Here is a 13,631-nt window from a genome sequence, read left to right as displayed (position 1 = left end):
GCCACTGCAAGTGTTCAGAACTTCTAATTAAATCATTACTGTCTCTAGTCAGCAGCCTCACATCCGGGATTCACGAGCTTGATCGCTGACTTAAATGAGTCATCTGGGACTATGCTGGGGCTGTGTTGGAGACAGAAGTCCTGTTCTGCAGAGCAACTTTTAATTACTGAACTGAGGCATTCATCCCTCCTCTGTGTGTCCTCTCTTTGAATACCTTTCAACTTCTAAAATAAACTAAAGAATACTTCAGTAAGAAACAGATTGTCTTCACCGCACTGTTGTGGTTGATCTTCAAGATCATTCTCTTCTGGGGTTCAGTAAGATACAGTTCCTATGGGAAGAACAGGATTGGAGTGGAGTATGATGCACAGAGGAGGGCTGTGTTCAGGCTGAAGTGACCCACAACTGGATCCCAATATACTTTGAGAGCTTATGGAAGAACAAGCTTCATGCCCCAAGGATTGTAGAAGCTGTTGTGATAGCATCATCCAGAGGTGTGAGAGGAGGATTTCTTTTTGCCCTTTCTGTACCCCCAGAGGTGATGGAATCTTTCACAGCAGGGTCTGCACAGGCAGTAGACACCCAGTGATGGCAACCTGTCATAACCAAACTACCAGAGTTTATGGGTGAGGGTGAGCATCTGATCTGAATTTGATGACAAATTCTGAGAAACACAAGTAAGTTGAAATAGTTAAAGCATAAAATGTTTTAATTACTGTTAGCCAGTTCCATTTATTGTCTTTTCAAATTTTAATGAAGGTGCAAACTGCCTGTGTTGAGCACTGCTGAAAGTACTGCATCTTTAATAGAGAGTGCATTTGTTCATTCATTGAGACTGCTGCAAGAATTCAGCCTCCTGTGTGAAAGGTTCACCGGCCAATGCAGGTGCAAATTGGTGCCAGATAGCTTGTGGTCCAGATGGTGTGCACTCCTTGTGTGCTCCCTTTCCAGTCCTCAAGTGCTTTGCATTCCTTTGTAGGTGATTTTGGTGGTTTTTTTCAGTTGTGTGCTGCCAAAACAACTGTTAACTAAATGTATGAAGGTGGTGTGGTTTCAGTTCACAGTGCAATTTTAATGTAGCAGGTTGGATTGAGCCAAAACCTGAGGTCACCAGTGTGATCTTAGGACAGGTGCAGGAGATTCTGTCATGCCTCCCTGCCGTTTCTGATGTCTGACCTGCTTCAGGGCTTAAGGATTACATTACTATCCTGGTCTGATTGTTTACATCTTACCAGAGACCACCAGGATGAGAGGGGTTCTCTGCAGCAGGGACACCTATCTGTGCTGGTTTGAGCTTTACCTGGAGTCCAAAAGCCCAAATGGAAACAGATTTACATTCCCTCCCCCTCTCTCTGTTCCTGGTAAGGTAAAGCAAATTAGGCAGGAGGAAGGAGAGGTAAAAAGCACAGAAGAAAATGGTCTGGAATCGGTTTGGAAGTTACAGAGGATAAATAGGAAAATAGGCAAAACCAGGCCCAGCTGGCATGGGATTCCCTTGATGCAAATGGATTCAGCTCTTTAGAAAGTGTGGATGCAGCATGGAGGAGGCCAGCCACATGGTAAAAGATGCAAGAAGCAGGAATGGCAGGGTCTTGTCGAGCAGGCAAGGCAGGAGGAAAGAGAGAGCTCCAAGGTGTCTCTCCTTAAATAGGCTTGCTGGACAGGACGGCTGAGTGGAATAGACCACCTTTGACCCAGGGGGACCCCTCCTCCTGGGAGGAGAAAACCAAGCCTCTCTCTCTGCCCACCTGGATCAGGTTTTCTGTTGTTCACCTGGGGCTGGGTTCTTTTCAGCCCCCATCAAGGGGGCACACTATCCTACAACAGCATAACTAACCTCATACACTGTGGTCTTTGGTCCTTTGCAAACCTCTCACAAGCCCCTGAAGGATGAATGCATTTTCTTTCTGTGTACAAGGCCACCTGGAGTACTGTGTACAGGTCTGGAGCCCTCAATATAGGAAAGACATGGACCTGATGGAGTGGGTCCAGAGGAGAGCCATGAGAATGATCAGGGTTTGGAGCACCTCTGCTATGAGGACAGGTTGAGGGAGCTGGGGTTGTCCAGCCTAGAGAAGAGGAGGCTCCAGGGAGATCTAATAGCAGCCTTCCAATACCTGAAGGGGGCATACAAGAAAGATGGGGAGAGACTGTTTACAAAGGCCTGCAGTGACAGGACAAGGGGCAATGGCTTCAAACTGCAGAAGGGCAGATTTAGATTGGATGTTAGGAACAAACTCTTTACTATGAGGGTAGTGGAACAGGTTGCCCAGGAAGGTGGTTGAGGCCCCTTCCCTGGAGGTGAGGCTCAACGAGGCCCTGGACACCCTGGTCTAGTTGAGGATGTTGCTGCTGACTGTGGGGAGGTCAGACTCTCAGAGGAGACCTCTGGAGGTCCCTTCCAGCCTGGACCATTCTGTGATTCTAAATATTTTGCTGTTTAAAGAACAGTTGTCTGTGGGACTTCACACTAGGGTTAAAAGCTGTTTCCTAGTTATTGTCCCAGAAGAGAATAGCAGTCTCATTGCTCATCAAAATCACAGGGTATGCAGAAAAAGTAGCAGCCAGTGGATGTTTTCAGGGAGGCAGAAAATCTCATGTACAGAATAGACAACATAAACACAAATGAAATGGAAAGCCAAAATCCAGAACAGAACTATTAGAGTTCTGGAAGCTTGTCAGGCTGATTTACTGGGAACTATAGAGATCAGATCCTGAGTTTGTAATTCTTACTACACAGATTGGTTTAAATGCTCTAAAGCAGGGGTTTCCAAAGTGAAGCCTCAGAGCCCATGCAAACTGCAAAGCACTTATGTCCCACAGAGGGATTTTTTAGTACTTTCCTACTGTGAGTATGAAGTGCTGCAGTGCAGATGAATTTCGTTATGCATCCTGAACATAAGGCTGGTTTTCCATGAATAAAATACTAGGAACCACTGTGCAGCTGTCTTAGAGCATTTAGAGTGGCTTTACAGACCTGGCTGGGAAGTGGCATACTGGCTTCTACTGTGTTCATTCAGTTAGTTTTGCCACTTTGCTTTGGTAGATTGAAATATGTACTGAATAAGGTGCACTAGGGGGAAATGGTTATAGGCTGCTGGCTGGTCAAGAAGCAAAGTGTTTGAACTAGCCTATTTCTGGCAAAACCAGATTGAAAGGCTTCCCATTTTGCTTTGCCCTATGGAAGAAACTTTTGTTACCTTACCTCAGTGCAGAGGAGTCATCTCTGTGTGGTCTCTGGAGATCCTTTCCTGACCAAGGCTGCTGGGGTTCTAACAGATCTGAGCTGATATTTGACAGGCTCAGACACTCACTGCAAACCAGGGAGAGGATTGCTGGTGAGCATGTGTTTATTTTCGGATTAATGTTTTCACCTTGTCATTCTACTTTGATTTGTTCTGAAGTCATTTTACTTTTGATCTGAGAAAACTGGGGGTTTTCAATCTCAACTGACTAATTACTGTGGCTGTGAAAGGTAGGGGCTGACAACTGCCTGTGTAAGTTGTGATGAGTGGCTGTGATGCTGTATCTGAAAAAGTCAAGCAGCCTATGTTGGGCCACTGCAGGTAGCAGTGACATGGCAGCTTGATATTTCCACAAGAGCATTTGACATCACCCATTTATTCTGATGTGTGTTATGTGGTGTCATAAGTGTCTGGAGTGTCAGGCAGCACAGTTAGATCAGAACTTCTCTATCAGTTTAGATGTGGTCATTGGTTTTCTTACACTGTCGGAAGGAAAGGGGGAAAACCCTGGACAGTTGTAGCTGCCCTGGTGTAAGTGCATTCAGACACCTCTGCTACCATGATGGGACAGCTTCTGGGGCTTGAGCCTTTGTTACCCTGCACAGCACAGCCATCCCTTCTCCACCGTGCTTGGACCTAGCTGGAGCAGTCATGAGGCGTGCTGATGCGCTTTTGTTCTGTGCTCAGCTGTGACGCCTCAGAGAAATCAAGAATGCCATGCCGTTTACAGTGTCCCTTAGCTGGTGCCATGTTATGAATTGCTACAATTGCTTCTTCTAAATGTGTGAAATGTTTTGTATACATTTCAGGACTGGTCCTTTTGTTGATGACCTCTGTCTAGTCCCCTCGCTGAGCGATGCTTGGTGTGTTAGCAAACAAAAGAGACAAAAGAAAAATGAGATCTAAAAAGATCCCCACAGACATCTGCAGAGTTCTCATCTCCTGAATAATAAGCATCATTCTACTACATTCATTCCTTATTACTCTGTGTATTTGTCATCCCTTGCTGTGCTACATCTAATTTGCAGTATAATCCCTACCAGAAAAAGAACTTGCAAGTTTTAGTTGCCTAGGTGCTATGCACACTCAGTTTAAATCTCAAAATGGTTAAGTGGTGAGGGAAAACAAAGAGAGAGAGAGAGAGAGGAGTGGGCAAAGAGAGGAGTCTCTCCTTGCAACTTATCCCAACTAGCAATTTAGCCCTCCTTCTCCTCTCTTCATTAATCATAAGTTAATTGTGTGACAACTCTAAAATGAATGAAGCAACGCCCTACTAAGAACAAGGAGGAAGCTTGCAAACTCAGTGTGATTTTCAGCTGAGTGGAGATGTGTTAATAAGTGCAACCCCAGAGTATTAATTAATTTGCATTATCACTTAGCCTTGTGTTCCTATAAAAAATGTGTTCCCCTGGACTTCAATTTTGAATGTTTCCTAAATAAAACAGCCGTGGCAACAGATAATTTTGTTTGGAGCATCAGTTCAAGTGGAGCTGATGAATAAATGCATCTTGAATACCCCTAAGCAGACTGAATTCAAATTAATTTATTACATTTAAAATAATTTCTTGATTATTTCTTCCCTCCCTGTCTTTTATTTCTCTCCTTTATGTTTGTTCTGCAGAAGGTGTTAAGTAAGTAATTATCAGGCATGATGAGCTCATGTATTCTTCCAGAGGGCGGCAGGTGCATCGGTTGAGCTTTATTTGAATCACTAATGGATAGTGGCTAACTGTTGATTTTCAGAGGCAATGTTGCTAATACCACAAATGAGGCAACCTCCCTCGCAGTCTGGACTGTAAAGGACAAGCTGCATCTTGGTTGATCAGTGCCTCTTAACCCAGAGGAGTTGTCCTCTCCTGTAACGTGGCTCTTGCCCCATTTGCTTGCCTGTGTTCCTAATGGTATCACTTCTCCCTGGCCTATCACTAAGCCATTTTTGAGCAGTCACCTCTGTGCCATTATGGCTTTGTGCTAGAACCTCAGTTAATCCTGAAAATAAAATCCCTGTTCGTTTTGTCACCCTGCAGCTATGATACAAAGTAATCCAACTCTCCTTCTAGGCCCTTGATACTCCTCACAGCTCCCAGCACGGTATGTGACTCTACCATGCTCTCTTTGGTACAGAATGATATAGGAGGGACCTAGATTTCAACTGTTGCTAGTCCTTCTATTTGGGGCCATAACCATGAAAATATTAACCACCATTTCGAGCCTCATAACATTATTTACCTGCATGTGCAGACAGCCTGAACCTGACATCTGTAGCTAAGTCTGAGCGAGATAAAAAAGGCAATTCAGAGCTCTTTGGATCCCACTCACTTGCCAAGCCTTCTGTTAGGGATTTTCCCAGCTCTGCATATTTGCCACAAAATTTGTGTTTTGTCACACTTTCCACTTTCATGTCCTGCTGGAAAATGCTGCAGGAGCTTCCTACTCTGAAATGGATTTTCTGGAGAAATGATGAGGTTACACTGCACTCCTAAAAATTGATCTTGCTATCTAAGACATAAACATTTATTTAGGGCATGGAAAGAACTTCTTAAGAAAGATGTTGAGATGCTCAAATGTCTCCAGAGGAGGGCAACAAAGCTGGGGAGGGGTTTGGAGCACAAGCCCTGTGAGGAGAGGCTGAGGGAGCTGGGGTTGCTTAGCCTGGAGAAGAGGAGGCTCAGAGCAGACCTTATTGCTCTCTCCAGCTCCCTGAAGGGAGGCTGTAGCCAGGTGGGGGTTGATCCCTTCTCCCAGGCAACCAGCACCAGAACAAGAGGACACAGTCTCAAGCTGCACCAGGGGTAGTTCAGGCTTGATGGGCTGCCCAGGGAGGTGATGGACACTGTTCCTGGAAGTGTTTAAAAACAGACTGGATGAAGCACTTGGTGCCATGGTTTAGCTGATCAGATGGTGTTGGGTGATAGGTTGGACTGGATGGTCTCGGAGGTCTTTTCCAAACTGGTTAATTCTGTGATTCATCTGTGTCCTGTGGCAACTGAATGGAGGAAAGAATGGAGTTATTGATTAGTTCATACAGCCTCCTTTAATTCTGAGAAACTGAGAGAAGAGGAGGTATGTCATGGGCAAAAATTATACAGCATGTATCAAGTTGGGACATGTAATTTGTAGATTTTCTCCTACAAGCATCTACAGGCACTTCAGACACTCACAGTGTGATTAAAAACTCCAAAGAACTCTCTTCCTGATCACACAGATGGTATTGAAGGGAGCACATGCAGTAAAAAAGCATCATGGAAGTACTGCAACTTTTGAATAGGATTATCTCTGGCAGAGAGGCTCTGGGACCTTCCTCAGCTGAAGGACTGTGACTTTTCTCGGCTCGAGGTGAGGAGAAAGTTCTTCACAGAAAGAGTTTTTGGCCATTGGAATGTGCTGCCCAGGGAGGTGGTGCAGTCACCGTCCCTGGAGGTGCTCAAAAAAGCATTGGACATGGCACTTGAAACTGTGGTTTGAAGTTAGTCATGAGGTGTTGGGTGATAGGTTGGACTTGATGATCTCTCAGGTCTCTTCCAACCTTACTGATTCTGCCATTTTAACAAACCTGTTGTGTGACTACTGAAGGAACAATCACTTTATCTTCCATAAGTAAGAATGGAATATATCCCTCTGCAAGATTACCTGCTTCTTTCATTCCACTGCTCTGTTAGAGCAGCTTATAGGACATTTGAATGCAGGAATGAAGGAGCAACTTGCTGGAGTCTTCCCTAAAGTGGTGGCAGTCGTACAGTGGTGCATGCAGACATCTTTCCAGGCATTCCAGAAACAGGGATTTGTTTGTATTGGCTTCACCCACACTGAGTATTTGCTGCCAGCTAAAATCATTTCAGCAAGATGTGGCATGCAAAGTGCTTTTAACAATTCTAAATTGAACTGGAGGAGCAATTCCATTTCTGATTGCTCCAGCACTGCAGAACTCAGCAGAAATCTCAAAGCCTATCAATTAAAGTGCTTTCCAATCAGGGACACTGTTGAGTATATCTCCTCTCATCCTTATGCAGGAAAGCTCAGGCTGCCCACATTACCTCTGTGTTCTGTTTAGTTTAGTCTAGTTTGAAAACGAGGAGGCTGAGGGGAGACCTCATTGCTCCCTACAACTGCCTGAAAGGATGCTGTAGAAAGGTTGGTGCTGGTCACTTCTCACAGGTAACGAGTGACAGAACAAGAGGGAATGGCCTCAAGCTGTGACTGGGTAGGTTTAGGCTGGACATTAGGAACAATTTTTCCCAGAAAGAGTGGCCAGGAATTGGAGTGTGCTGCCCAAGGTGGGGGTTGAGTCACCAACCCTGGATGTGTTTAAAGGTGCTTGGGGATATGGTTTAGGGGTAAACCTCGTAGAGGAGGGTTCTGGGTTGGACTTGGTGATCCTGAGGGTCTTTATCCAACCTGAATGTTTCTGTGATTCTGGTTAATTTTCTCTTTAAAGAGAGAGTACTGTTTCACATAGAGAAGACAATACTGCAACAATATTTAGCACGATTCTTTAAGAATTACAGAGAAGAGTATTCCAGAAGGTAAAATCTCTTGGGCTGAGGCTGAAACCAGGGGCAAAACCTCAGGTGATTGTGCTAATGCATTACTTTATTCTCCCCATATAGCCTGAGAGTGTTTGAGGAACATGAAGGCCTGAGCTGCTTTCACTCATCACTGCCTTCCATACAAGCCTGCTGAGGTGGCAGCATGAAGACTTTATTGTGCAGTGTTAGAGGATGCACCCTTAGGAATTGCTCCTTCCTCACCTCTCTGTGTAGCTCATGCTGTGCTGAGGCATCACAGGGATCTTCAGCATCCATTTGATGTGCTTCCCTGAGAGAAGTGGTTGCATCATACAAGGCAGGCAGGCAAGGAGCAAAGCAAGGTTCACCTGGTTTCCCTGGCAGCAAGAGCAGGTTGCCAGGACTTGAGGGTTACCATGCAGAGCGTGCCAGCTCTGCTGCTTGTACTGGGCCTTGGGTCCCAAGCAAGTATTTGTACCTTTGCACGGGTGTGTTTGCTGCATTGCAGTGATGTCAGAAAGATTCCTTAATGGGAAGGAGTTCTTCTGGGTTATCAGTTTGCTTGGCTAAAATCAGAGCTGAGACTTAGGGACAGCCTGTATGGCAGTAGCTAAGGCAGACACCAAGCACTTCCCACCTTCTGGGGGTTGTATGTAGGCCACCAGTAAAGCTGGACTGCAGCATTTCAGGGTGTATCCAGGCTGGCTGTACAGGTGGCTGTGCTAGTGGTGTAAGTGATCATGCTTTGCTGTTCCTAGAGCTTGAACAAAGCAGACAAAAATACACATCTGCTCTTTCTTGAACAGTGTCATTATTCTCACCCAGTGTTACTGGGGTTTTTTCTGCTTTAGCTTTCCCCAGAAAATGAGAAACAGGTTGCAGTAGGTGCCTGTACTGCGTGAAGAACTGTAAGAGCTATCAGGTTTTTTCTCAACAAGTCACATGTTACTGTGCTGAGCCTATTTTGCTTTCTCTAAAGCTTCTTGTCATGCTCTCTGTACTACCAGCCATCCTGCCCTTCTGGGCAGCAGAACCATTGATCAACTAATTAACAGTAGACTGACCAGTGGGTTGAGAAGCACTCCTAGGCTAGAACAAGACATTTCCTCCAGCTTCCTTTCATGAACCTCCTTCCCTCATGCAGAATGTGTGATGGGGTTTGCTGCCATTTTCCACTAACTCCCTTATATTCTTAATTCTGTTTTAGTGTTTCAGCAAAAGGCCACTGGAGTGCCCAGTGACAACAGCAGGATGTACTGCCATGCCAGGAAGCCCGGTACAGAATTCACTTTGTCTCTTTAACTGCCTTGATGCTTTTCAGAACTCATAAAGATTCGCTGGGACTCAATTTTGACTGATTCAGCATCTGTTTTCCCACACGATGATTTATGGCCTTAATGATGTAAGAGATCAGCTTCAAGAAAGAAGAATTAAAGTTACAGTCTTGTGGGAAAGCTTGTGGAGTCAGAATTACTTTAGGCTTTTTGCTTTCCTTTCTCCGTTGTGATTAAAATGGAGAAGGGGCCTGTGTGAACCTCTTGAGGTTTGATGAGACCAAGGGCAAGGTGCACTTGCAGCCCAGAAAGCCAACCAGAGCCTGGGCTGCATTAAGAGAAGTGTGGCCAGCAGGTTGAGGGAGGTGATTCTCCCCCTCTACATCACTCTCATGAGACCCCACCTGGAATACTGTGTCCGTTTCTGGAGCCCCTGTTACAGGAAGGATCTGGACTTGCTGGAATATGTCCAGAAAAGGGCCACAAGGATGATCATAGGGCTGGAGATCCCCTCCTGTGAGGACAGGCTGAGAGAGTTGGGTTGTTCAGCTTGGAGAAGAGGAAGCTCTGAGGAGACCTTATTGTGGCCTTCCTGTATCTGAAAGGGGCCTACAAGAAAGCTGGGGAGGGACTTTTTAGGATGTCAGGTAGTGACAGTTTTAGGGGGAATGTATCCAAGCTAGAGGAGGGGACATTTAGATTTGATGTTAGGAAGAAGTTCTTCACCATAAGGGTGGTGAAGAGGTGGTGGAACCCCCATCCCTGGAGGTTTTAAAAGCTAGGCTGGATGGGGTTCTGGGCATCCTGATCTAGTGGAAAGTGTCTCTGCCCATGGCAGGGGGATTGGAACTAGATGGTCCTTGAGGTCCCTTCCAATGCTGCATTATGAATGGATTGAGGGCAGCCCTGCAGAGGAGGACATTGTAACAGTGATATTACTGTTAGCAATAGTAAGGAAGGACGTTTTCAAGATGCTGCTTTGCTGCCAGGAAGTACTGGGAGAGTCCTCATTGCTTTGCTACATTTTTCTCACTAAAAAAGAAACAAAACCCCCAACCAGAAAGTAGAGAGGGGAGAAGCCACCCTTAAAGATGTTGTGTTTTTATTGATGTCAGCTGGTAAAAATCACTTAGGTGCCTTGGTTGGAAAAAGCATTTGCATCCTAGAGAAAAAGGAATGACATGGGTTAATTGTGGGGGTTCTACCTTTCCCTTTCTAGGTTTTACAGCAGCACAGAGAGGCCATGCTGACACAGTAACTGTGAAACACAGCCTGCCAGCTGAGCAGGTGAAGAGGGGGTACATTTCTGTGGATGAAGCCCTTGACAGATTTAAACAGCAGAGGAATGAAAACCAGAGACTACAGACCGCTCAACAGGTACGAGTCTGAAATTTATGCTTCTTGATGGGAATCTTGATCAGAGGCTCCAAAAACAAACTCTTGTATTTTATCTCCTATGTGTGAGCTCAAGAAGTAAGAGTCATGATTTATATGCCTGTCAGCTCCCCAGGAACTTGCTGCTTATGGTTCTGAATCTTCTCGATATCATTTTCCACTGCTGCCTGATGACTTGAGAGGTTTCTTCAATTTGTTTTGCCTAACTTCAGGTGCTGTTGCATTTGGTTAGGAAAAATGAGTTAAATACCTGGTGAACCTCATGAGGGTCAGGAAGAGCAAGTGCAGGCTTCTGCACCTGGGCTGAGTCAATCCTCACTGTCAATACAGGCTGGGGGATAAGGTGATAGAAAGCAGCCCTGAGGAAAAGGACTTGGGGGTGCTGATGGATGAGAAGCTGGACATGAGCAGACAGTGTGAGCTTGCAGCCCAGAAGGCAAATCACAGCCTGGGCTGCATCAGACGACACGTTCCCAGCACATCCAGAGAGGTGATTCTTCCACTTTGCTCTGCTCTGGGGAGACCTCACCTGGAGTACTGTGTCCAGCAATGGAGCCCTCAATGTACGAAGGACATGGACCTGATGGAGCAGGTCCAGAGGAGGGCCATGAGAATGATCAGGGGGTTGGAGCACCTCTGATACCAGGACAGACTGAGGGAACTAGTGGTGTTCAGCCTGGAGAAGAGGAGGCTCCAAGGAGACCTAATAGCAGCCTTCCAGTACTGGAAGGGGGCTACAAGAAGGATGGAGGGAGACTGTTTGCAAGGGCCTGTGGACAAGAGGCAATAGCTTTAAGCTGGAGAAGAGCAGATTTAGCTCAGATGTTAGGAACAAGCTCTTTACTGTGAGGTGGTGGAACAGGTTGCCCAGGGAGGTGGTTGAGGCCCCTTCCCTGGAGGGATTTAAGGTGAGGCTCGACAAGGCCCTGGGCAACCTGATCTAGCTGAGGCTGTCCCTGCTGACCCTTCCTTTTAAGGCTTTTGTTCTAAACTGTGAGGGGATGCTTAGGCCTATGCATCTTTTATGAAACCACAAACCCCCTCTAGCTGAATGCACTATTGAACAGCATCAGCTAACAAACTAACTCTATCAAGCATATGTTGTTAATATGTATTGACTTCCACCAGGCTTTGTGCCTGGCTGAAAGTGCTGAATCTACTTAGTGAAACTTGCAATTATAGCAGCAGTCTTCGGCTCCTTTATAGTCAGTATATGCAGTAAATTGAGGTGCACAAACCCAGGATTTACAGAGGCCACACAGTGAGTCACTGAAAGAACTGCATGAAAGCTAGGAGCTAAGGAGCAAGGCACAGAGAGGTTCTTTAATTACTTTGGACAGCTGGAGGAAGAGCTTATCCCCTAATTTTACAGAGGTTGTGCATTAACAACAATATTTTCTTACCGTCCTTTAAGTGCATTTAGCAGAGAGAGGAAAGCCAAAGGTAGTCTGCTGCTCAGCAGAGTGGGAGAGCTAGCAGAGCTAGCCAGTGAGGAGATACTAAATGTTCTTTGTGTTTTCACTTACTGAAGAAATAGTGCAAGCGTTGGCAGCACAGCAGAACACCTAACAGCCACAGTGCCAGGGCTTAGAATGGGATAGGAGCCCTGTTCTAGACCTGGGCAGCAGCAGCACAGCACTGGCTGTTGGGCAGCAGAGCCAGAGTGTGGGGGACACTCCCTTCCCAGTCTTCAGCCAAGCACATATGGGAATTGCTGCTATTGATCTATCAGAAGAGTTACTTGTGGAGGAACACGGTACTTAATCCATGCAAAGACAGCAACAGTTGTTGTTGAGGTGTTTTTTCACTTGGTTAACTAGAAGATGCCTGTATTTCAAGAAGGATTTACTGGGCCTGTTTTCACTGCTTCAGGGAAAGCTCTGCTCTCTCGTGCTGTTTATATCCTGCATTGCATGTGTGACTTTTCTTGGATTTTTGTACCACAGTATGAACCTGATGAAGGCAAAGACCTGCTTGACCAACTTCATTTCCTTTTATGACAAGGACAACCATCTGGCTGATGAAGGGAAGCCAGTAGAGCTGGTGGCTTGGGATTTTAGCAAAGCTTTTGATGCTCTCTCTCACAGTGCCCTTCTGGATAAAGCATCCAGCACACTGCTAGACAAGGGAGCAATTCACTGGCCAACAGGTTAGGCTCAAAGAGCTACAGTAAGGGGGGTCACATCAAGCTGGTGGCCAGTCACCAATGTAGTTCCCCAGGAGGTACCCAGGGAGATGGTGGGCACCCCCTCCCTGGCAGCGTTCAAGGCCAGGTTGGATGAGGCCTTGAGGGTGTCCCTGTGAATGCCAGGGGGATTGGAACTAGATGATGTTCAAGGTGCCTTCCAACCCAACCCAAACCCAAATTCATGTGACTGCATGAATTTACATGCTATCACTGCAGCTGTCTGGTCCTCACTGGGATTTGAGAAGGGAAAAATCACTTGTCCATAGTCAAAAACAACCCCCAAGCCTCTGTACTCTAATCAGTGTAACATACTGATGGGAAGAAACTGCCTAAGCCTCAAAGGTATAAATGATCATATAAGCACCTACTTAGAGTGTATCCCAGACAATTTTCAGGGTTTTAATTATTTTCCTGGAGAGAAGCTCAGTGTTCAGAATGCTAAAGAATCCACTTTTTATGCTGCTTCATTATTTCTACAGTAAAGCTCCTCTGCTGATTGCTGCTGCTGGCTTTATGCTTGTGTTTTATTTAAAGGGAAAAGTGCACCACCTCAGAGACACCGCTGCTGGAAACAGACTAGAAAAGGAGAATCTAAATGGTGAGTTGCACCTGCTCTGCCTTTCAGAACACCAAAGCCTTGAACTCTGAGTACACTGCAAAGGTCTGTTCCAAAGCATAAGCAGACTTTTGGCTGAGGCACTGAATGTGTAATGAGCATTTTCTGTATCTGACCACATTTAAGTTATTTTAGCGTAACCAAGCCTTCAGCAGGGTCAAGATTTCATCCCAAAGGTGAGCTCACAGAGAGTTAATGGGGCAGAAAATGTCTCAAATCCTTGTGGCTCAGCTCTTCTGGAGCCTGTTTCCTACTGCTTCATCACAATTAGGGTAGCTATTTCTGTAGAACAACTCAGGTGATGACGTCCATATTTCATTTGTAAATCAGCTATCAATTTGCACTTACCAATTCTCAAGGAACTTGCCCCTGCTACAGCAGTTAAGTGTTGAGAGTCATTAATAAAAG

At 45.7% G+C, this 13,631-nt stretch overlaps 1 protein-coding gene across 1 annotated transcript in view; it reads left to right on the top strand.

The window, feature by feature from the left end:
• BANK1 (B cell scaffold protein with ankyrin repeats 1) overlaps positions 1–13,631 on the top strand; it is a gene marked incomplete at its 5' end in the record, with an annotated part of 126,426 nt that overhangs the window by 111,627 nt on the left and 1,168 nt on the right. Inside the window, 3 exons of the mRNA XM_054172946.1 lie at positions 8,958–9,026; positions 10,253–10,401; positions 13,142–13,205. Of these exons, the coding sequence (XP_054028921.1) occupies positions 8,958–9,026; positions 10,253–10,401; positions 13,142–13,205 (282 nt within the window). The remainder of the gene's footprint in view (positions 1–8,957; positions 9,027–10,252; positions 10,402–13,141; positions 13,206–13,631) is intronic.

Source organism: Dryobates pubescens, chromosome 1 (assembly GCF_014839835.1).
Source record: "Dryobates pubescens isolate bDryPub1 chromosome 1, bDryPub1.pri, whole genome shotgun sequence".
Lineage (NCBI taxonomy): Eukaryota > Metazoa > Chordata > Aves > Piciformes > Picidae > Dryobates > Dryobates pubescens.
The sequence above is the reverse complement of the archived record's forward strand: the minus strand, read 5'-3'. Positions and strand labels throughout refer to the sequence as shown.